We start from the raw sequence: 22,676 nt of genomic DNA, 5'->3' as shown, positions 1-22,676 counted from the left end.
AGTCGAGTGGATGAGAACGAACGTTAGGTGAAGGAGACGGACGGGTTGGTTGAGTACCCAAGGTAGGTAGGTAGATAGGAAAATAGGTATGTTTACTCTGGATGATTCGATAGGGGGGCTTCCCATGTGGTTTCTTATTTCCGGGGCCCTTTTTTTCTTGTTCTTGTTCTTGTTCTTCTCTTCTGACTATGCGTCGGTTTACCTTCTTTCGTGGCTCCTTTCCTGATTCTGGCAAGGAGGAGATAAGATGGGAGCAAACAAGCGCTCCTCCCTCCCCCCACCCACAGAACGTCCGGTACAGCCGGTGGATGTGACTCGGCAGCTGTCACTGGAAACCTATGGGCAGCCTCGAAGAAGCATGCGAGCAAGAGAGAATTGTGGTTCCGACGACGCTGACGGGGGGCCTAGTGCCTAATGCAACGGGAATAAAAGAATTGGATGCAGACTGGAGACAGTGCAGAAAAGCCGAAATCGAACAGGCTGGGCTGGACGGACGGGCGAGGCGGTAAGTACATGTAGTATTCGGGGGAGCCGGTGGCCTCAAAAGAGCGTCGAGGCAAGCTGAACAACCAGGTTGCAGGTGGCAGGTGGCAGACAGCAGGCGGCAGACAGCAGGCGGCAGGCGGCAGGTGGCAGGCGGCAGGTGGCCATGCAAAGGACGGAAGACAAGGGAGCTATCAAACGAAACGAAACCCCCCTTCGCATTCACGTCGAAGCCAAAGCGACGATGAATGGGGGCGGTGGATGATACAAGAACAGGAGAAAAAGACAGAGAAATGCAACCGCAGTCAAGATGATGCAGCCACCCCATCCATCTGTTGTGGCACAAACTACGTATCTGTACCCGAGTTTGCACGTGCGAGTGAGTAGGCGCGTCGAACCCAACCAACAGAGCATAGAGCAGAGCACCTTGCCTCCCCCCCCCCCCCCCCCTCTTCCCTCGACAAGGCCATCCACCGTATCGCTAGTTTGCGGTTGTCTGGAGTCTGGAGTCCTTGAAATCTCGAACCATGCATGACGAGAGATTGGGCGAGGCAACGCGGACGAGGGGGCGCATGCCTTGCCCGCCTCTTATGAACAAGGGGGTCCCTGACGCGTTCGTGGAGATGATGGTCCAGGGAACCAACCCCCCGGCAGCCAAACAATGCGTTGCTCGTGCTCGCTCCTGCTCCTGGTCCAAGTCGCGCAAGAGTGCAGAACGCACAGGCAACAGCGCGACCTCTGTCTGCCCTGCAAGAGTCTGGTTGAACATGGCAAAAGCGCGCAGCCCAGCTGCCATGCCAAATCGCATCTCTTCTTCCCTCTTGTTCATTGTGGTTTTCTTGTGCGCCAGACCGTCACTAGCACGTCGGATCCGGCACGAACGGGAATCAGCCAAGGGGTGGGGCGGTGGGGGCCAGGGTGACGGAGGGGAGGGCCCGCGCGCTTGATTGATTGGTTCATCGGTGCCAATCTTCAAACCGGGCTTGCTGCGTGCCTGCCTAGGGGGACGGTATCTACAAGGTACCTACCTCGGTACCACCTACTCCGTACTTTGCTCCCCACGGCGTTCTTGTGTATCCGTCGATGCGAATCTCTCTGCTAGTCGGCTTTTTTGCGCACCCAGTCGCAGGTTGCTTTGTAAGCGGAAGGGGAGCAGTGCCGTTGTCCTCCTGCTGCTCCTGCTGCTCATCAACTGCAGGCTGGCAGAACAAAGTGCACGGCCAAGATTGCGTAATACACTGCGTCCTCGGTTGTACTCGGTTGGACTCCGTACTCGGTTGTCTGTGTCTTGTTCGCCATCCCCCTCCTCCCCTGCTTGGCAAGCGCGAATTGTTGCCTGTGTACGGAGTAGGCTCTGTGCTATGTAGCACCGCCTCCCGTCTAGCTGCCGCACTTCGGGCAGGCACGTACCTACTAGGAGGTAGGTAGGCACCTATTAGGTACCTAGGTACCTCTTGAGTCTTGGCTTGGGTGCTTGTTTCGTTTCGTGTCGACTGGTGGCCCCGTTTTTTTCGACTTGGCGCCGCGCCGCAGCGGAACCTGGAACCAAACAAGCCCAGGGGCAGGGGGCCGGGGGGGGGCCTCAGGGCCCAAGTCCTTGCAGCCACGATTCCACTCGGCTGCGTTGCATCCGACGCGCCACGATTCGACCAGAGAGGTCTTCTCTGACTGGCTACGGGGCAACCCAGCCGGTAAATTGACCCCTTGTGGCTGGCCCCCGTTCCACCACCCACCACCCACTGCCAACTGCCAACTGCCAGCTGCTACCTGCCAACTGCCAACTGCCAACTGCTAACTGCCAACTGCCAACTGCCAACTTGCCTACTTGCCTACTTGCCCATGTCACTCACTGACCTCACTGACCAGCTGTTGCCCGATGCGCGTGGACCAAGGGGGGCAGCAGGCAGCCGGCGCATGCGGCTCTTCCATCGGTCAAGACCAGACTCGACCGACAGTCCAGGAGACGAACCTGGCTGGATCCTTATTGACATTTGACGCTAACATGGCGGGTTGCGGGTGGCTGCTGGCTGTTGGCTGCTCCAATTGAGGCGGCCTCAACTCAAACCGCCAGCCCCGTGCCTCTTGCTGGATTGATTGCTGCCATTGCTGCCTAGAGGGAGGGTGACTATTTCCCTGCTCAAAAGTCGGTCGATTTCCTCATCTTCCTCTCCCCCCCCCCCCCCCCTTCCTCCCCCTCCAGGACGAAGGTGCCCAGCGTTGGCTCTCCATCCACAGAAAGAACCGCGTCGTAATATCCACAGGGCTGGCGCATCAAACCAGACACCCCATCACCCATCCATCCCGCAAAGTATTTAGCATGTTCTTCAGGCTGCTTGTCTCCATCGCCCGAACCCCGCTCTTTTACCTTCTGGCAAGAACTAAGCTAATCGTACCGGCCAAATGCCATTTCAGCCCCCGATCGTGCCGTCTCGCCATCCAGACTGGATTAAGGTTTCGGCCCCATCGCCCCCTTCTACTTGGGAAGATGACGGCGCGGTCCCGATTATGTCCACGTAATCGAAAACGTTGGCAGCGTGCGAAACCCTTGTCGCCTGATGTTACCGATCGCGACGACGGCCTGCGCTTCTCCACAGCATCATCACCTCTCGGTCATTCCTTTCGGGTTCGGGACCATCACCAAGCTCATACGCCGTCACTCGGAGGAGTCGGCTATGCGACGGCCGGTTCCATCGCGCCGACTGACTTTTTTTCCAGGCAAAACCTTCCCGCTCGATACGATAGCTTGGGTAGTATCCTGCACGTGGATTGCGTAGCCCGTGTACCGCAGACGTTCCATCATCCCGTCAGTCGCCTTGCCTTGCCAAGGAAAAGATGCATCGAATCCTTCTCGGCGAATAATGCCCCGGTTTCTAATTTTTTTTTTCCCTTCTCCATCAGGAGCATTGGTAAGCAAGCCGCAAGACCATGCAGCAAGCATAAACATGAAAATCGTCAGCCGTTGCAACAGTAGACGCATGCATGGCCCGCAGAATTACTTCGTTGGGCCGGGCATGCCATGTGCCGCGGACATCGTGACCTTTTGCGTATCCCACTCCCCGGCCACCGCTGTCGTCCTTGGGACATTCTCCGGCTCTGTATCGGCATGCGCGGGCCGGGATAAATGCAAAGAATGTCGTAAGCGCTGGCGAGCAAGCAATGTGAGCAGGACCAGTGATCGACGTTCGACTTGGTGACGAAACCCAGGCAGATAGAAGGCGGATTTGGGTCGCACGAGAATGGCATATCCCCCGAGAGTCTCGCCTTGTAATTCCTGGCTTCAATGGCACCATTGTTTTGATTCGGACGCGTGTCAGTAGAGTATGCCGCCAAGAACGCCTCTCGAGTCAAGGCTCGAGCATGACCGTCACATGTAGGATGTGGTTTGGATGCGTTTCATCATCAGGACAATGAATGCTGCGAGTGCTGCCCCAGGATGGTGTGCTTGTGCATGACGTGCAAAATCCAGCCACATGGCATGGCGCATGACAAAAAGTCCCAGCCACCATGATATGAGGCAGAGACGGCAGAGACTGGCCTCGGCTGCCTCAGGCACCAAAGTGCCGGTTGTCCCCGTCTCATCCCGATAACCCCCGGCCATTGCTATTGGGCGAGGCGCCCGAGGAGCAGCCGGAAAATTGTAGGCCGAGCCGTTGGAAGGCATCCCCCAAACACATCCATGTCGTTGAACAGAATTGCCACGCTGCCATCGAGCTCAACAAGATGGGTGCCAGCACATCCAAAGAGGATGCCCATGGCCAGTATCAATGGAAGGCGTAAGAACAACCATTCCCCCCCAAGTCCCGCTGACCTCGTCCGGCCAGAATGTACTCATCAAAACCCACCAAAACCAGCTCAGGACCACCTAGCGTCTCTCTCGAAGTCGTCGACGCATTGCGATCCAGCCCCGAGGTGCGAAGGCCCCCCGATCCTCTCTCAATCTGCCCATTTGCGCGCTTTGAGCCTCCCCGACACTTCAGACTCCGTCTCATCTGCAACTGCCTGTTCGTCCCCGCTCTGCTAACACAATCCCCGTACCCGACAAGACCGACGCCTCCCGCGCAAGGCTCGTCGAGCAACACGTCCAAGCCCGTGTAGCCGAGGAGCTCAAGAAGCTTGACAACAAGGAAACCGAGGCCCTCAAGGTTTCTCACGAAAAATTCGCCTCAGAAACCACCAGCGACGACAAAGGCACTACCAGCTTCTCGCTCGGCAAGGAAGTCGAAGACCTGCGCCGCAAACTGGAACAGAGAAAGAAGATCCGCGACTTGCCCGAGAATGTAGAAAAGGCTCGCAGTGAAGTCATCCGTTGCTTGCGCGAGAACGATCGACGACCGCTCGACTGCTGGAAAGAAGTGGAAACTTTCAAGGCTGAAGTAAGGAGGTTGGAGAAGTCTTGGGTCGACAAAATTACCTCGTAAGAAAAGGGGGGCTAAAAACGCAAATCGCGAGTGTCTCCCCTCCCCCCCGCCCCTCCTGGACGGGGTATGGCTTGATATCTCTTTGCATGAATTTTTTTCTTCCTTTGCGAATCCGAAGCAGGGAAAAAACGCGCCATGGAAACGGTTTGGTGGGGGCCATGCCAACAGCCAAGAGGATAGAGTTGCGCCGCCGGAGGAAAAGTGTTGCACAACCCGATCGGTGTCTTTTTTTACTGTACATTACGGCATTGCGTGCATTCAAAGATGGCAAAGCGACTTGGCAAAGCGACTTAAAAAGTACAATCGTGTTTAAAGACTGGCAGCCTTGATGTGGTGCCGTTCGCGACGCTATGACTTCCAGCCCGTGGATCGAGATGCCATGGGTGCAGCTTGTTTACCGATGCCCTGGGAATCACAACTTGTTTTTCCCTGCTTTTTGGGAACTTCATCATTGTTATAATATGATGAAGAAGGGACTTGCCAGCAGCAAATCACACGTACGTTCCCTATCTCGTCAGCACAATATTCAAGTCATGTAGCCCAGTGATGTGGGAAATTATGCTGACCCGTGGGAATGTTTGATCTCGTCATTTCTTCCCAACTATCATCGCCCCCTCTTTGTGCATGTCTCTTCGTTTTTCTCATGAAAAGAAAAAAAAGAAAAAAAACCGCATGCCGCTTCCCGTCTCTTGTGCAATGATTACTGCGCCAAACCCATCTATCCTGCCCCCAAGGACCCGACCTAGCATCGCAAACAAGTATCGCACAAGTCCAACTCTGATTCCTCCACTCCAGGCTTCTGCTTGGCTTCAGCCGTCATCGCCACCTTCCTTCTCAACCCTTCGGCCTTCATCCTTTCTTTCCTTGTAGCAGCATCCTCCCACTCCAATCCCTCAGGATTCAGCTTCACCCCCCTCGGCTCCAGAACAATTTCCCCAAAGGCGCTGCGAAACCTAGCAATGCGCTTCGCGTTTTCTTCAAAACGCTCATTTGCGATATTCATCAGTGTCTGGAGGTAAGTTGCTGATACAAGTGGATGTTTCAGGCTAGAGGATGCTGGTTGATAGCCGATGAGTGATTCGAAGCCAAGTCCCATGGAGCGGATGGCGACAATGGGGGTGGCGGACAAATCGCTCTGTGATGTGACGTTGATAGCGCCAGACTCACGAAAGCCTGCTTGGAGAGCGGCTCGAAGTAAAAGTTGTGCATGGATCAGGGACGTGGTGAGAACATGAAGAATCTTGGGCATACTGTTAGCCCTGGTTCTCTACCAAGTTCGGCTGCGGCTTCTTGGCCGGGTGTGGAATAGGTCGCGGCCTCGTAGAGAGAGAGGCTGCTCGCAAAGGCTCAACTCACCATAGGCTCAAACTTGAAGTGAATCAGCCTCCTTTCTTGACCGGGCGGAGCGTTCTGGGGCGGATTGGTAAATGACAGGGCCTCGATCCATTCTTGGCCATGGACTGCCTCGTGAGATACATGTAGCCAAGTGCCGCCAGCACCTTTGCCGCCAACCCCAGCTACCTGCCGCGAATGATCATCTGCATCTCCTCCCCCAGCTAGTGATGCTTTCCGCCCTTCGAGGAAGACGCTAACTCGGCCAGCACAGCTGCTTGTCGTCACCAGGCCTTGTACGGAATTGATCTCGCCAATCAGGTCCCGAATGCCTATGTCGACTGTGCCTTTAGGAGATGCATCCGTGTATTCGGAATCAGGTACTGCCAATTGCTCTAGTATCTTTCTTTTTCTAACGACGAAGCTTGACGAAGGTTCGGGGAGGGAATTCCCGCGCCGGTTTAGCATTTGCAAATTCTGCCCGCTTGCAATGGTAGAGCTGGATGAATGTACCGTTGTTCTAAGCTCAAGCCGTTCCAGTAAGAGCTCCGATTCGACGGTGTCAAAAGCAGATATTGAGTGCAATGCTTCAAGGGTGAGTTGGTGTAACTCTTGAGCTGTTCAAGTCAATCAAAACACGTTCTTTGCTGTCGTCAAGGCTGGATCGTCTGATTCGTCCACTTTGCGTGACGTTGCGCCAATCAGAGTCTGGCCATTCTTACCCAACACAAGATCCAACTCAAGATCCAAGCAGTAAAGTCAGCGGCTCTCGTCTGCCACATCACTCAACCTCAAACGTCATAAACAAATATTCGCGGCACGGCGGCGTCCATTCATTCGACAACAGTACACGCTTTTTATTTCATCATCATTCTAGTGAGCGCTACCCAATGTGCACAAATGGCCATATATATAAACAGAGAGGCAAAACAGGAATTCTTTGAAACGCCGTTTCCATGATTTCGTCGGAGTCGAGAGCCCTGCAAACCTCCTCCCAGTATATCCAGCACCTTTGCGGCTGATTGACGAAACAGGAGAAAATCACCACAAAGTCGGAGCGCTTCAGCCGCTGGCCGACTGCAAAACGGTTGCTGTCAAATACGCTCCCGTTGGTGTGCTCTGTGCATGCAGGCAGGGAGGAGACGGACCCCGTCATCTTTAGACAGGGGCGATGACATTGCCACCCTGGTTAGCCTCCATCTCGGACACCAACTGAGCGTATCTGGACTTCTTGTTGTGTATACCGCACTCAGTCTTGGATTTGCCCTTCCAGCGGCCGGCACGTTCATCCTCTCCTTCCTTGACGGGAGACGTTGAGTGCCAGTCGCCGACAGATTTGTACCCTTGGTCAAGCAGAGCATTGTAGGGGACTCGGTTGGCCTTGACATAGTCTTGAACCTGCGAGAATGACCACGCAGCCATGGGGTTGATCTTGATGACGTTTCTCTCCTCATCGAGCTCGAGTATGGGGATGGAGCCACGAGCAGCACCTTGGGATCTGCGACGGCCATTCAAGACGGCTGTAACCTTGAGTTCCTCATAGGCTCTTTGCAGTGGCTCGACCTTGACAATCCAGTCGTACACTTCCTCCGCAGTATGCCACAGCTCTTGGCCATATGTTTTCTCAAATTGCTCGACCGACTCGACACCGTCAGGCTTGAAGACGTTGACGGGAACATTGGGATATCGGGCCTTGACACGGTCTACCAACTCATACGTCTCTTTAAAGTGGTACAGGGTATCGAGAAATATGAGCTCGACAGGTCTTGACTCTGGGTTCTCCTCCTGAATCTTGGACAGCATGTCCATGGTGGCCAGACCGGTCAACCCGAACGCCGATGATTGGAACAGATTGGGAAATAAGATTTTGCAGAAGCGAAGAATGTCCATGGGGTGCATAGGTTCCATCTGCTTGTTGAGATATTCGATGTGAGCTTGGGTCAAGAAGACTTCGGGCCGAGGGGGCTCCTCTGCCGAGCAATCAGATTGTCCCGAGGCATATCCGGATTCGGGCTCGACTTTACCGCCCAATGACGACGATTGGGTGTTGATGCTGGTGGTGGCCGAAGACATGTCGCGATAAGTCAACTGTGGGAGTGCTCAGGGCCTTTTTGTTTTGGAACTTGGGCCAATTGAGGCAAACGGCTCCGAGGTGTTTCCGTTTTATGGATTCAGAAAGAGGGACAGAGGGTGTGACGTCGTATCTCTATTTATTGCAGGTGCGTGTTTTCTTCCACTTCCCTCGCTGTCGTTCTCCGGGCCACAATAGACTTTCGTGACGCGTCAGGTAGAAAAGGATGAGTGCCGATTATGTCGCAGATCAATATCTATACAGTTGTTGAACCGGACGAGGATCCCAAGGGCCAGAGGGTTAATGCAGAACCGAACAAGAGCTGTCTCGAAGACTAGGAGAGTGAGCAAGATGAAGGGCAAAACGACAGGCAAACAACAGGCAAACAACAGGCAAACAGCAGAGGAGGGGGGGCGTATAAGTCCCCCGGGGCCGACTACAGAGCGCGAAACATGAGCAAGCGTCAATAAGGCAAAGCACATCATACGGCTTGCTCCATCTGCCTGCCTCTGCTTATGCCCGGGGCGCCATCTTGCACGGGCTCCTGGGCTTGCCCTGAACCAACAACTCGCACCCCAAGCACTAAGGCGCTGCATTTCGGGTCGATCACGACATCGACGCCATTGCTTCCGCGATGATGCGACGCTGCTTGTGATTGGCCGGGATATCTCAGGACACGACCCATCTTGGCAGCGAGTACCTGGGCAGTCGCGGCGGGATCCCGCCAGGTCGCAAGTACCTGCGGCGTAACTGGGCCCGCCCCCCGATTTTATTTTTTTTGGGAGTTTTCTGGTTCTTGAGCTAAAAGAATCCCAGGTTTGTCGCGACCTGGCTGCAGTGCTGCCCTTGCTGACGTGAACAAGTCATGACCTCATCCGCCGGCAAATCTGGAATCGAAGCCAGAGAAGCCAGAGAAGCCAGATTTGCGTTGCGTGGTCGACGGCATCGTCCGGACTGTACCTGTGTGTACTCGGTACCCATCCATGCCTGAATGAAAGACGTGCAATATCAGAAAGGAAGCACGCAACGTATCGCGCATCGAGTGAACCAAGCTGGGTTTCCGGAACGACTTGGAGATATGGGTCGCTACTTGGTGCCTGCCTCCTGCAAGTCATCGACTCGTGGCAATTGTCGTCGGGGGCCTTGATTTGTCATGCGCTGCACGCTAGGTTGTCTACCTACCTACCTAGGTAGGTACCTACCTAGGTACCTTACCTACCTCCTGGTAGTTACATTAGGTACCTACCTATTTACTTTTAGTCAGGCCAGTCAGTGTCTAGTGACCGGGGGCCCGGCAAACCGCATTCGGCTCGTCGGTTTGCGCGAGCGCGGGAGTCGGTGCAGGGGGGCCGATTGCCGGGGGCAGGAGCTGGAACGCAGAGAGCAAGTTAGAGAAGTCCAGACCGGCTACGGAGTAGTCGGGCGGGATTCACGACTCGGGGTCAACCGTTGCGACTTGGTGCTTGTGGGAAAGCCGTGGATGAGCAGGACTGGCGAGTGACGAGGCGGCATTGAACGTCTACGCCAATCCAAATCTAGCCCCGGCCCCTTTCTCGAAGCTGTCTGTAAGCTGACTGTAGGCTTTGAAAAGATGGCATTGTAGGTAGGGTAGGCTGGTCCTTGGGTTGGTCATCTGCCGGCTCATCTGTTGGTCATGACCTATTTCAGCGGCACAATTATTTGCTCCCATGACGTCTGCCTCGTCTCCCTCCATCAGTTCCCGCCAGAGATGGTCCAGACGCAGCGCGCCTGATAAATTGACGGGCAGCGCCACTACAGCTGATTAATCGGACAGGTCTCGTTGCCATGAACGGAGTACAGTACGGAGTACTCGGCAGGCAATGGGCCAAGGCAGGACGAAGCCACGCCCTTTGCGTCGCCCTCGATGGTCCCGCAGTATGTACGGAGTAGTACTACCGAGTAGGGGCTTTCAAGAGTCTGGTCAAAACGAGACATTTTCCGGGCAGTCGTTGCCCAGATTGGCCTTTTTTATTTTTTATTTTTTTATTTATTTATTTATTTATTTATTTATTTTTTTTTTTTTGGCTCTCATGATTCCACAAGTTGGCAACTTGCGAGTCCAGAAATTCACGGTGACGATGGAGGGGCCGGTGGCGGTTAGGCGGGGCCTCGGGGGGACATCAGGTTCTTGGGGGGTTCTTGGGGGGTTTCTTGGGGGGTTTATTAGGGGGATACTCCTCTGGATCAAGTCTGGTCCGCCGAGGGCCCTCGAATTCTCGAATTGACATCGATTATTGGAACGTCAGCTGCCACCGGTCTGGCAGCCAGTTGGCCCGTGATTCCTGCCGCCTCCTGCCGCCTCCTGCCACATCCATCTTCATGTTACCTCAATTGGCTCGCGTCCTTGCTCCTCTGCCTCCAATCTCCAATTGCCAATTGCCAATTGCCTCACTGCCCTCGCTCCCCTCGCTGCCCTTATTGCTTGGTTTATTTCCCTGCCCTGAAAGGGGCCTTCAGGGCGTCGTCATCGACCGACCTAGGTAGATTGACCAAGCCATTCGACATATCGCATCTCCTCAATCCTTTGTTTCTCGTCGAATCAGCTGAAATCCTTCCAGTCCGACTTGACGACCTCCAACTCGTCGCACGTCCTGTGCAAGGTCGACCGCCCGCTGCCGACGTCGCACAAAGACTCCTCTGCCAGGTCAAGGTTTTTCGACCGCTTACAACATAAATTGGTCAAGGCTGAGCTGTTTTGTGCCACACCACGCTTACCGACCAGATTCCGAGACATCAAAAGACTGGAACCTACCATCTCGACCGTACTCATCTAGTGCATTGACTTTTTCACTCCTCCTTCTCCTCCTCCTCCTCCTCCTCCTCCTCCGTCATTATTTTTCTTTTTTTTCAATTTCCCATTGCGCTTTCCAAAAGTGCCCCTTGGGAAACGGAGCAAACATGGCCGAACCTGGCGAACCTGGCGGAACCCGCAAGCCGAATGCTGCTCGCCCGCAAATGACGGAGAGCATGCGCAGCAGCTCCTACTTGAGCGATCACCAGCAATTCAGGCCTCAAAAGGTCCCCGAGACTTACCATGGAATCGATGAGGTTGTTGAGAGCGGCTCTGTGCGAAAGTCAGCTTCGCCGAAATCGATTCTTCCGTTTCGAGGCGTTCCTGGAGATGATATGCCCGCCACGATAGTAGACAGCGGCGTCAACCACACCCTCTCCCATCCCAATTGCGCACCTCGTCCGGGATCCAGGTCCAGTCGCTTAGTAGCAACCCTCTTTTACAAGGGCTCTGCTCCTGGTTCTGTTCCGGCACAGTCTCGATCATCCACCCTGTCGAATGGCCATGAAACGCTACCGCCCAACATGGCACCCACCACCAACATAGACGCCTTTCCTCTAGAACCGCCAACGCAAGAGGCAGAGCAACTGGATCACATTTACGGCTCTTACATCTCGCCACTATGCGTAGCATCATTCCTGCATCTCATGTCGTCCTTTCCCCTACCCAAAGGAGCAGACGAACCGCACTCGTCACACAGATGCCTTGACAATCCAGACACACCTCGCATCGTCGAGCTCACTCTTTCACCAGCCCCTTCATCGGATTATCTGAGCTTGCCTGATTTGCGCAGGCACGAAATGATCTATCGTTTTGAGCAAGAATGGAATGTCGACGTTATACTGCAGCGTGATTCGGTCTGGAGGAGAAATCCACGGCTGGTTGTATTTGACATGGACAGCACACTCATCACACAAGAAGTTATTGAACTCATGGCCGAAACGATCAAGGATCCGCCGAATCTGCCAGCTCGTGTCGCAGAAATCACTCGCAGAGCCATGATGGGCGAGCTAGAGTTCAATGCCTCATTCCGCGAAAGGGTTGGGTTGCTCAAGGGTGTCAGTGCTTCCGTGTTTGAACAACTTCGCCCTGTTCTCGACGTCACGACTGGTGTTCCAGAGTTGATCAAGGCCTTGAAACGCCTCGGAGTCAAGACAGCAGTGCTGTCTGGAGGGTTTCAGCCGTTGACGGGCTGGCTTGCCGACCAACTGGGCATCGATTATGCTTATGCCAACGAGGTTATAGTGGAGAACGGCAAGCTCACCGGCGAGACAGCAGGCGAGATTGTAGGCAAGGAGCGTAAGCGCGATTTGCTGGTAGAGATTGCGGCAAGAGAGAAGATTGAGCTGTCCCAGGTGGTGGCCGTTGGCGACGGAGCCAATGACTTGCAGATGCTGGGCGAGGCTGGCCTGGGAGTCGCATGGAATGCCAAGCCGCGGGTCCAGATGGAGGCTGATGCGAGATTAAACTCGGGTAGCTTGTTAGACTTGCTGTACCTGTTTGGCTTTACGGCAGATGAGATCCAGATGTTGACGGAGTGAGCTGAGCTGAAGAAGGCGCGGGCGGGTGCCTCGGGGTGAGGGAAGGGAGGAGCAGGGAGTTTGTCGTACATACTGGAAAGTGACCGGGAAGGAAAGCGGTTTTTTTTTTTTTTTTTTTTTTTTTTTTTTTTTTTTTTTTTGGCATGGTATGTACTAGGTTGTATGCAGTGATGATGTTGGTGGCTGCGTGTTGGTTTTCGGCTAGACGAGGCAGGCATATCACCAGTGTGAACAGTAGTTCCAAGTCTTGATTTCGGCGCAAAATCAGTCTGTTCAGCTGTAGCAGTTGAATTCAATGCAAACAAACCAAACATCTATTGCCTAGCTCGCCCCGTCCGCCCTGGAATACTTTACAAGCGACGTGCCCATCGACCATGCCTGCCTTGTACAAAACTTCCAACGCAATAAAAATCGCCATGTTCTGCGTTTATTTCTCTCGGCTATGTACCCATCACCTTGAAATCCCCGTGAAGCGCTCCGGTTGAAGTGTTCTTCTTCAAGGATAGCCGTCCTTGCCCCACTTGTTGTACTTGTCGTGCAGTTCCCTGGGGAGAGTGACGTTGGGAACGACGACGACGTTGAGGGCGCTGGGAGCATCCTTGGGGTCCGCCTTGGGGTCACCACCGGGGTGGTACTTGTACTTGCCCAGGGCATCGGCTTCCCAGGGCATCCCGGAAATGGCCACGGGGCTCTCCGAGGTAGACTTGGTCGGGGAGCGGCCTGTCGCGAAGGGGGAAAGAAAGGCAAAGAGGCTCGGGTCAGGTCTCGAGTGTGCCGATGGTGCGCGCAAGCTTGAACGGCGGAGTGTGTGTGAGGGGAGGGGGGGGTTGAAGCATACCGAAGTAGAATCCAGCACCGCCCAGAGAAGCAACCATTACACCGCCGAGGATCTGTCACCGTGATGCCGAGTTAGCCGGGCTCTCTCGTGCCGAAGGCGCAGGCGCAGGCGCCTTTCGCGCGGAAGGCTTCAACGGCGCCGAGCGGACAAGTGTACGGCCCCGGCGAGCTGGGGCATCGGCCCGTGGAGGAGGGAATGACGCACCATGAGCTCGGGGTTGCGCTTGCTCTCGGTCTTTAGGTTATCGGAGGCCTGGAGACGACGCGCAGTCGTGCTGAGGAAACGACGGGAGATTAGGGACGCCATTGCCATTTGTCTTTGTTTTGGAGGCGTGCTTTCGGAGGTGGGTGCAGAGTGAAGTTGTAACGTTTGTAACGTATAAAGGTTGATTGAGTGCTTGGACGACGATGGGGTGGAAAGCAAAACCGCCTTGCGAGGTCAAGGGTGGTCGGAATTTCTTTGCCGGGTCAGCGTCCAGCGTCCAGCGTCCAGCGCCGGGGGCAGGCGTTGCCATTGGCCAATGTGGAGGGCATCACGTGAGCGCGCTCGAGGCGAAGGGGGGTGGCAGAAGGCTACGACGGTGTCGGGCCTGGTATTCGCCAGCAAATTCATTTTGATGAAGTCATAGGCGTCGCTGTTTTACCTGACGGAATTGCATGACCATTGCGCCCATTGCGCCCATTGCGACCATTGCCGACGAGCTTGGCGTTGGATATATATTGTGGATATTGAAAGGGTGAATGGCCTCATCTCGGAATCATTTCGGCTAAGCAGAAAGGACCAACCAAGCAAGAGGCGAGGGGGGGGGAATCGATAAACCCTGACTGCCTGAGGCCCTGGGCAGATACAATGCAATTTCAATTGCAAAGCAGCTCAGCCGGGCCCTTCGCGCCTGCGAAGCGGATGGGATCATGCGGCCCTCGACTAAGCCCCTTACATGGATGGCGGCTCCCTCTTCTGGTCATTGGCAAGTGTCTTGGTCGACTTCCCCAAGCCCAGGCCTACTTACTCCGTACTCCGTACTGCCTCCCGTAAACCCGCAAATCACATTGAGAGCACGGCTTCTGCGGCTTGTTTTTCCTTTTTGTTCTCCATCTCGACAACCCAGAGAACAACCTTCCCGTTAGTGCCGTGGTTTCTGGCCAACCGTCACATAGCAGGCAGCTGCGCATGCACCGCGCTTGCTGGAAAGGTTTCCGTCGAGCGCCGACGAATCAGAGCACGACCTGGCCAAACCAAGTCCGCCCTCGGTCTGTGTGGTTCTGCGTTTGGCAAGGGGAAAAAAAAAAAAGGAAAAAAAAAAGAAAAAGAAAAGAACAAAGGCATCGCATCGCCTTGGCCCTCATTTCCTTGTTTGCCCTATACGTGCCGTGTCACCTCGAAAGCCTTGCCGTCGTCGCCACTCCTTTTCCGATACTTCCTACGCTGCTTGTTTCTCTTGCTACCTGGACACCCTAAGGCTCTTGTTTGAGCATTTGTTCTCGCGACACGCGACCCGACTCCTCTCACTCGACTTGCCTACGCAGTCGAGGCAGCGACCGACTCCTCACTCGACTTCCTTCTTACCTACCTCCCAGTCGAGACAAGCGCCACCGCAGCATAGCGCTGCTGTGCAAATCTGCCGTGCTACAAAGGCTCCGTGGGGCTGCGACGTCTCTTCTGTAGCTGAAGGCATCGCTCCGCTCGAGTTGTACAGCGGCAGCAACGACCGTCTCGGACATCTTCGTATCCGAACCTAGATTGATCCCCAAAAGTGGCTAATTTCTTCCTTTTCTTTTCTTTTTTTCTCTTTTTTTTTTCAACTTCACCTGGGAGAATCGGTCATGTTATAGCGCCAATCAGCCGCACGTTACGATTTTTGAGACTTGGAAAGTCATGGACTCGCAGGGCAAGGCTGTCGAGCCTGTGTTTCCCGGCGGCAACAGTGGCGAGCCTGACTCCCGATGGACGGGGGGTAGTCGGCCACCGGGTGTCACGTCTTCCCGCATGACGGACTTGGACATGGCGACCGATGACGGAGGTGGGGGAGGCGCCTCCGGTCGCGACAAACCTGTGGATGCCGGATCACGACCTGCCACTGCCAGGACTGGTACCTCATCCCACGGACAACCGCAGCCTGGACAAAAAGGCTCGATTTTGGGCGTCCAGGCGAAGCGGGCGAGTAATGCTAGCACGACCACCGCGCGGCAAGCACCAAGTCTGACATCCCGTAGCCACGTCCCCTTGCTGACCCCAGGAGCCTTCTTCCGGCCGATGAGCTCTCAGAAACTCCAAGCACAGCGAGGCGCTGGTCTTGTTCGACCAGTTCCCGCGAACCAGCAGCTCCAGCCGCGAGCTACCGCTACCCTTGACGATGATCAGACGGATGCTGGCGGGAGCGTCATCGATGGGCCGATAAGCGACAACACCATGCAGAATATCGCCTTTTTGAAACGAGAGTTGAGTGGGTCAGGCAGCTTGCGCGTTCCCCCATCCCGAGGCACCGAAGTCACGGACCAAGGAACCGCCGATCGCATCACCGCTACCGCAAGCCCGACTGCCGGCCACTACCCAGCAGGCAGTCTGTCGGATCGTGCCCGGCTGTTGCAGGGAAAGGCTGATCAGGAGAGAAACCCGGACACGATGGTGGATAGGACCTTTAGGGACCACGCCAATCTTGCCAGCCCGATCAAATCCCCAAGATCGTTTCGCTCAAACTTTCTTCTTCCCGGAAGAATCGAATCAGCACAGGGGAGCGAAAACCGGAGCACCGACGGCGCCGAGAAACTTTCGTCGAGGGCCTCGTCGCCTCCATTTCCCCCAGCAGAATCGCACTCGAGGCCCAAGCCCCCGGCGGCGCAACCGGCCGGAAAGAGTGTCGGTCGCGTGCACCAGTACTTTGACGGAAACACCGTCTTTTGCCTGGGGGGCCGGTGGCAAAACACCAGGCACACCCCGATCAACATCGCCACGGGCCTGTTCGTCGTCCTTCCGTGCGCCCTTTTCTTTGGGTTTGAGGCCCCTTGGCTGTGGCAAAACATATCACCGGCCATTCCCATTTCGTTTGCCTATCTGGCTTATATCTGCTTATCCTCCTTTATCCATGCTTCCTTGTCAGATCCGGGTGTAAGTTTGAGTCCCTCCTCCCCTTCCCCCAACGTCTACTTGTCTTTCACGTTTCTGACGCAGGCCTTTTCTTTCTTTTCTTTTCTTCTTCATCAGATCTTGCCCCGAAATTTGCATCAGTTCCCCCCCCCGGATTTTGACGATGCTCTTCGTCTGAGTCCCCCCACCAATGATTGGACATTGGTCAAGTCAGCCGAATCATCCGCAGCAGCTATGGAAGTTCCGATCAAGCACTGCCGGACTTGCAACATCTGGCGTCCACCCCGTGCTCACCATTGCCGCCTGTGCGACAACTGCGTAGAGGGCCACGATCATCATTGCGTTTGGCTCAACAATTGCGTGGGTAAACGAAACTATCGCTATTTCTTCACATTTGTCACGTCGGGAACATTGCTAGCCGCATACCTGATCGGCGCCAGCTTGACGCAGATCCTGGTATACACGCGGCGCGAGGGACTGTCTTTCTGGGAGGCAGTCGATCATTTCCGAGTGCCCTTTGCTTTGGTTATCCTCGGAGCCTTGTCATTTATCTATCCCGGCGGCCTTATGGGCTACCATTTGTTCCTCATGGCACGCGGAGAAACCACTCGCGAGTACATCAACTCGCACAAGTTCGCCAAGAAGGAGCGGTTCCGGGCGTACAACCAAGGGGGTTGGCTAAAGAACCTGATTGCCGTGCTTGGCCGCCCCCGATCACCGTCTTACTACCAATTCAAGAGCAAGTACAAGGCGGGTGATCAGCGCCTCGGTGCCCACCATGCGCAGCGAAGACGGAAGAATTCTCAGGGACTCGAACTCGACTCGGTGCCATCATCAACAGCCGCAGGCTTCCAAGGGCCAGCCGAGTTGCGGGCACAAAGTCGTTGACGAGAGCCGGCTCGCGCACTGCACCTTGTGCGCCATAATCTTTTACTTTTTTTTTTTTTTTTTTTTTTTTTTTTTTTTTTTTTTTTCTTTTACCCCTCCCCAATCTTGTGACGCTCAAGGCGGGATCGTATGTTCTTGCCAGTCTCGGCGTGGCTGACGCTTGCTTGTGCTAATCAACACTTTTCTTGTGCTCCTTGCGCGCCACCAGCAGCAAGGAGACGACAAAGCGTGATCTTTAACGGTTAATTTTTCTTTGTTCTCTTTTCGTGTTGTTTGGCTCGCGAAAGAGCAAATGACGAAGAAAAAAAAGACGCGGGTGGCAGTTGAGTTACGATGCAGTTGTCCGAGGCATGGGAGGCTTCTCTTGTTGCTTTCTTTGCTCTTTTTTTTTTTTTTTTTTTTTTTTTTTTTTTTTTTTTTTTTTTTTTTTTTTTTTTTGCTGCTCTTATTCATTATATACCCTCCACGCCTTGAGCTTCTCCCGTACACTTTTGTCTCTTTTTTTTTTTTTTTTTGTGTGTTTTCCCCCTGGTCGACGACTACTTTCAGAGCATCACTTTTGGAGATTCATGGGGACCGAACCATGTAAGAACATTTTGGCGCCGCTGGCAAAGCTTGTAAGATGGAAGATAAAAGCACATAATGTATAAAGTTAATCGCACATGGTTTCCGGAGGCGAGGCATGCGACTACCTACCTAGGTACCCATCTATGGTTGATATGTTGATATGTTGACATGTTGTTTCAGGATTAATACTGATTAATGTTCCGAGGCGGGCGACGACGACTGACTGACCGACCGGACCGGGAAAAAAAAAAAGAAAAAAAAGAAAAAAAACCTGAGAGGAAAGAAGTCTGGTGGGTCGGTACGTACCTGGGCAAGTGGGTTGTTTTCTTATCGCGGCCAACGTGTCGATAAGATAAGATGCGCCGTAACCAATAACAAAAGGCGGGGCATGGGCAGAAGGGGAAGGAAGGAGAAAAAAAAAAAAAAAAAAAAAAAAAAAACCGCCAACCAGCAGAGTTCCATCGGTCAGCAAGCCGCCCAGGCTTATCTGGTCTTTTTCCCGGCAAAATTGAAACTTTTCTCTGGACATGCCCGGGGTCTGCGATCTTTCTCCTCTTCCCTTGGCTTGCATCGACAACCCCCCGACCTCCCGAAAACCGGAAAGCGGAAAGCGGAAAGCGGAAAGCAAACAAAGAACAAAGGGGGAAGGAAACAGGGACCGCAAAGCGGCGTCTGATCGCCCCCCCCCCAAAAAAAAACAGCCCTCATCCCAACCCCACGATGCCTCATCCCGTGTCCGCGTCCCTGCCGACCGCGGTGTCCCAGGACGCCGCCCCCCCGCCGTCGCAGGACGACGTCTCGCACTTCCTCACCACCATCTTCACGGCCCAAACCTCTGCCGCCTCGGTCGATGCCAGCTACGGCCTGTGCGAGCTCTTGCTCAACTCGGTCGGCTACGCCGGCCTGCGCCAGTACGGCGTCGTTGCCGAGATCAAAAAGGCCGCCGCCGACAAGAAGGACGGGCTGCGGAGAGAGGGCGGCCAGAACCTGCTCGGCGCCATCTTTGAGCGGTTCCCCCCGAGGCAGCGCGTCTCCGAGGTCGTGCTGCTCTGCCAGGAGGATGGCCTGGTCCCGTGCGCGCTCGACGCCCTGGCCGACAAGGGCGCAGTCGTGCGCGAGGCCTCCCAGTACGGCCTCGACGCCCTGTTCGGCAACCTGGGCGCCGAGGCCCTCGTCACCGGCCTGCTGCCCGTCCTGTGCGCCTACCTGGGCAGGAGGACGGGCAAGTGGCAGGGCACCGTGGGCGCGTACAGGCTGCTGCAGAGAATGGCCGACAGGGCCAAGCCGGCCATCGGCGGCAGCAAGGAGGAAGCCGTCGGCAAGGACGTCCTCCGCGAGGCCATGGGCGCCAAGCTGGCCGGCTTGATCCCCATTGTCGAGGGCGGCATGCACGACCTCAAGGCCGAGGTCGAGAAGCAGGCCGTGCAGACCATGAACGCCCTGACCGGCCTGCTCTCCAACGACGACGTGGCTCCCCGAATCCCCCTGCTCGTCGAGACCATGCAGCACCCCTCGGCGCAGTCTACGCAGAAGGCCATCCACGCCCTGTCGCAGACCACCTTTGTGGCCGTCGTCACCTCGCCCGTCCTGGCCCTGCTGACGCCCTTTCTCGAGCGATCGCTCAACTCGCCCAACACGGCGCAAGAGGTGCTGCGCCAGACCTGCGTCATCACCGAGAACCTGACCAAGCTCGTCCACGACCCCATCGAGGCGCGGACCTTCCTGCCCAAGCTGTCGCCGGGCATCAAGGCCGTCGCGGACCGCGCCTCGCTTCCCGAGGTCCGGGACATAGCCGAGAGGGCGCTAGCCGTCATGGAAAAGGCCATGGCCAACGACGAGGAAGTCGTGGCCCTGACGGTCGCCCAAGACGTTGCCGCGGTGCTGGACCAGGAGGTCGAGAGGAGCGGCGGTCTCGCCGCCGGCGCTGCCGAGATTTACAAGCTGGCCCGAGCCTACGTCGGCGACATGGTCGCGGCCGACGTCAACTACCGATTCACCAAGCGCGTCGCCGCCCGCGTCGCGCCGTACCTGCGGCCCCTGCTGCGGAACCCCGCAGCCGCCGAGGCGGTGGGCGACGCCGTCCAGAAGCGGTACGTTGACGAGGACGAGCGCCGGTACGGCGTCGCCGACAAGGAGGACGACGGCGAGGTGGAGATTGTCAACGCCGACTTCTCCCTGGCGTACGGCGGCATGCTGCTCCTCTCGCACACCAACCTGCGCCTGCTCAAGGGCCACCGCTACGGCCTGTGCGGGCGCAACGGGGCCGGCAAGTCGACGCTCATGCGGTCCATCGCCAACGGCAAGCTCGAGGGCTTCCCGCCCCAGGACGTCCTGCGCACCTGCTACGTCGAGCACAACCAGGGCGAGGACGCCGACATGTCCATCCTCGAGTTTGTGGCCAAGGACCCCGAGATTGGCCCGCAGGGCGACGCGCACATCTCCGAGGTCCTGGCCGAGTTCGGCTTCACCCCGGGCCCGCAGGGCCGCCAGTCCCACAAGGTCGGCTCCCTCTCGGGCGGGTGGAAGATGAAGCTGGCCCTGGCGCGCGCCATGCTCAGGCGGGCCGACGTGCTGCTCCTCGACGAGCCCACCAACCACCTCGACGTGGCCAACATTGCCTGGCTGGAGAACTACCTCAGGACGCACCCGGACATCACCAGCCTGATCGTGTCGCACGACTCGGGCTTCCTGGACAACGTCACGACCGACATCTACCACTACGAGCCCAACAAGAAGCTCGCCTGCTACCGGGGCAACCTGGCCGCCTTTGTGCGGGCCCGGCCCGAGGCCAAGGCCTACTACACCCTGTCGGCGTCCAACGTGCAGTTCAAGTTCCCGCCGCCCGGCATCCTGACCGGGGTCAAGTCGCAGACGCGGGCCATCATCCGCATGACCAACGCGTCGTACACGTACCCCTCGGCCAGCAAGCCCTCCCTGTCCGACGTCTCGTGCCAGCTGACGCTGTCGTCGCGCGTCGCCGTCATCGGGCCCAACGGGGCCGGCAAGAGTACCCTCATCAAGCTGCTCACGGGGGAGGTGGTGCCCACCGCCGGCAAGGTGGAGAAGCACCCCAACCTGCGCATCGGCTACATCAAGCAGCACGCCCTGGAGCACGTCGAGATGCACCTGGAGAAGACGCCCAACCAGTACCTGCAGTGGCGCTACGCCAACGGCGACGACCGCGAGGTGCACATGAAGCAGACGCGCGCGCTGTCCGACAAGGACCGCCAGCAGATGGACAAGTGGATCGACATGAAGGACGGCAAGTCTGCCAAGCAGATTGAGGCTCTGGTGGGGCGTCAAAAGTACAAGAAGACGTTTCAGTACGAAGTGTAAGCTTTCCCCCCTCTCTCTCTCCCCCTTCCCCCCCCCCCCCCCCCCCCCCCAGCCCTGGTGCGATGAGTCTCATTTCCCCCGCAGCAAATGGCGCGGGCTCCTGCCCAAGCACAACAACCAAATCTCGCGCGAGACGCTCCTCGAGCTCGGCTTCGACAAGCTCGTCCAGGAGTTTGACGACCACGAAGCCTCCCGCGAGGGCCTGGGCTACCGCGAGCTGCAGCCGTCCGTCATCTCGAAGCACTTTGAGGACCTGGGCCTGGACCCGGACATTGCCAACCACAACGAGATCGGCTCCCTGTCGGGCGGGCAAAAGGTCAAGGTGGTCATCGCGGGCGCCATGTGGAACAACCCGCACCTGCTGGTGCTCGACGAGCCGACCAACTTCCTGGACCGCGACTCGCTGGGCGGGCTGGCCGTGGCGATCCGCGAGTTCCGCGGCGGCGTCATGCTCATCTCCCACAACGAGGAGTTTGTCGGCGCCCTCTGCTCGGAGCAGTGGCTCGTCAGCGACGGCCGCGTCGCCCACCGCGGCGCCGCCGCCGTCGCGCTCGACCGCTTCGACGACTCGCGCCCGGGGAGCGCCGTCGCCAGCACCGCCGCCAGCTCCGTCGTCAGCAGCGCCGTCAACTCGGGCGCCGAGGACAACAACGCCGACATGCGCTTCAAGGCCAGGCGGAAGCGCAAGATGACCAAGAAGGAGCTCAAGGAGCGCGAGGTGCGCCGCCGCCTGCGCCACATTGAGTGGCTCAACAGCCCCAAGGGCACGCCGCACCCCCCGGACACGGACGACGACGAGGCCTAGCCGACGTTTCGGCTGACGTCTCGCGGTGGTTTTTTTTTTCAGTCTGGTGGTGAGCGTGTGCTTCGTGCGCGGCTGGGATGGAACCGCCGGAATAGATGCTGGGTGGTGGATGCCAGATGCTGGACACTAGATGCTGGATATGGATGCTGGATGCAAGATGCTGGATGCAAGATGCTGGATGCTGGATGCAAGATGCTGGGTGCTGGATGCAAGATGCAAGATGCTGGATACTGGATGCAAGATGCTGGATGCTGGATGCTGGATACAAGATGCTGGATACTGGATGCAAGATGCAAGATGCCGGATGCTAGATGCTGGATGCTAGATGCTGGATGCAAGACGCAAGACGCAAGATGCTAGACGCAAGATGCTAGACGCTAGAAACGTACATTGGGTAGACAAGACATAGAGGCGTTTGGGTCGGCAAAAAATTCCACCACTTTTACACTCTCGAGTGATGCGCCGGCGTGGGCTCAGCTCCCCAGCCGACCCCGTCTCACC

The 22,676-nt window shown here is 56.4% G+C and overlaps 8 protein-coding genes across 8 annotated transcripts; 5 read left to right on the top strand and 3 right to left on the bottom strand.

Moving 5' to 3' along the window:
• Positions 1 to 1,010: 1,010 nt before the first annotated feature.
• Positions 1,011 to 1,430, top strand: UV8b_02303 (uncharacterized protein; the record flags this gene model as incomplete). Its single annotated transcript, XM_043139801.1, has 1 exon — positions 1,011 to 1,430. One exon carries the CDS (start codon positions 1,011 to 1,013, stop codon positions 1,428 to 1,430), a length of 420 nt encoding a protein of 139 aa, XP_042995735.1.
• A 2,773-nt stretch (positions 1,431 to 4,203) lies between these two features.
• UV8b_02302 (uncharacterized protein) lies at positions 4,204 to 4,901 on the top strand (the record flags this gene model as incomplete). Its single annotated transcript, XM_043139800.1, has 3 exons — positions 4,204 to 4,256; positions 4,335 to 4,392; positions 4,527 to 4,901. The coding sequence occupies 3 exons, from the start codon at positions 4,204 to 4,206 to the stop codon at positions 4,899 to 4,901; spliced, it is 486 nt and encodes a 161-aa protein (XP_042995734.1).
• Positions 4,902 to 5,643: 742 nt separating this feature from the next.
• UV8b_02301 (uncharacterized protein) lies at positions 5,644 to 6,260 on the bottom strand (the record flags this gene model as incomplete). The annotated part of the gene is made up of 2 exons (XM_043139799.1): positions 5,644 to 6,141; positions 6,258 to 6,260. 2 exons carry the CDS (start codon positions 6,258 to 6,260, stop codon positions 5,644 to 5,646), a joined length of 501 nt encoding a protein of 166 aa, XP_042995733.1.
• Positions 6,261 to 7,391: 1,131 nt separating this feature from the next.
• Positions 7,392 to 8,306, bottom strand: UV8b_02300 (uncharacterized protein; the record flags this gene model as incomplete). The annotated part of the gene is made up of 1 exon (XM_043139798.1): positions 7,392 to 8,306. The coding sequence occupies one exon, from the start codon at positions 8,304 to 8,306 to the stop codon at positions 7,392 to 7,394; it is 915 nt and encodes a 304-aa protein (XP_042995732.1).
• A 2,917-nt stretch (positions 8,307 to 11,223) lies between these two features.
• UV8b_02299 (uncharacterized protein) lies at positions 11,224 to 12,657 on the top strand (the record flags this gene model as incomplete). The annotated part of the gene is made up of 1 exon (XM_043139797.1): positions 11,224 to 12,657. The coding sequence occupies one exon, from the start codon at positions 11,224 to 11,226 to the stop codon at positions 12,655 to 12,657; it is 1,434 nt and encodes a 477-aa protein (XP_042995731.1).
• Positions 12,658 to 13,153: 496 nt separating this feature from the next.
• UV8b_02298 (uncharacterized protein) lies at positions 13,154 to 13,801 on the bottom strand (the record flags this gene model as incomplete). Its single annotated transcript, XM_043139796.1, has 3 exons — positions 13,154 to 13,377; positions 13,496 to 13,547; positions 13,700 to 13,801. The coding sequence occupies 3 exons, from the start codon at positions 13,799 to 13,801 to the stop codon at positions 13,154 to 13,156; spliced, it is 378 nt and encodes a 125-aa protein (XP_042995730.1).
• Positions 13,802 to 15,370: 1,569 nt separating this feature from the next.
• Positions 15,371 to 17,467, top strand: UV8b_02297 (uncharacterized protein; the record flags this gene model as incomplete). Its single annotated transcript, XM_043139795.1, has 2 exons — positions 15,371 to 16,600; positions 16,721 to 17,467. 2 exons carry the CDS (start codon positions 15,371 to 15,373, stop codon positions 17,465 to 17,467), a joined length of 1,977 nt encoding a protein of 658 aa, XP_042995729.1.
• A 1,287-nt stretch (positions 17,468 to 18,754) lies between these two features.
• Positions 18,755 to 22,175, top strand: UV8b_02296 (uncharacterized protein; the record flags this gene model as incomplete). Its single annotated transcript, XM_043139794.1, has 2 exons — positions 18,755 to 21,366; positions 21,455 to 22,175. The coding sequence occupies 2 exons, from the start codon at positions 18,755 to 18,757 to the stop codon at positions 22,173 to 22,175; spliced, it is 3,333 nt and encodes a 1,110-aa protein (XP_042995728.1).
• Between the last annotated feature and the right edge of the window lie 501 nt (positions 22,176 to 22,676).

Source organism: Ustilaginoidea virens, chromosome 2 (assembly GCF_000687475.1).
Source record: "Ustilaginoidea virens chromosome 2, complete sequence".
Classification (NCBI taxonomy): Eukaryota; Fungi; Ascomycota; class Sordariomycetes; order Hypocreales; family Clavicipitaceae; genus Ustilaginoidea; species Ustilaginoidea virens.
This window is presented reverse-complemented; position numbering and strand designations above follow the sequence as displayed.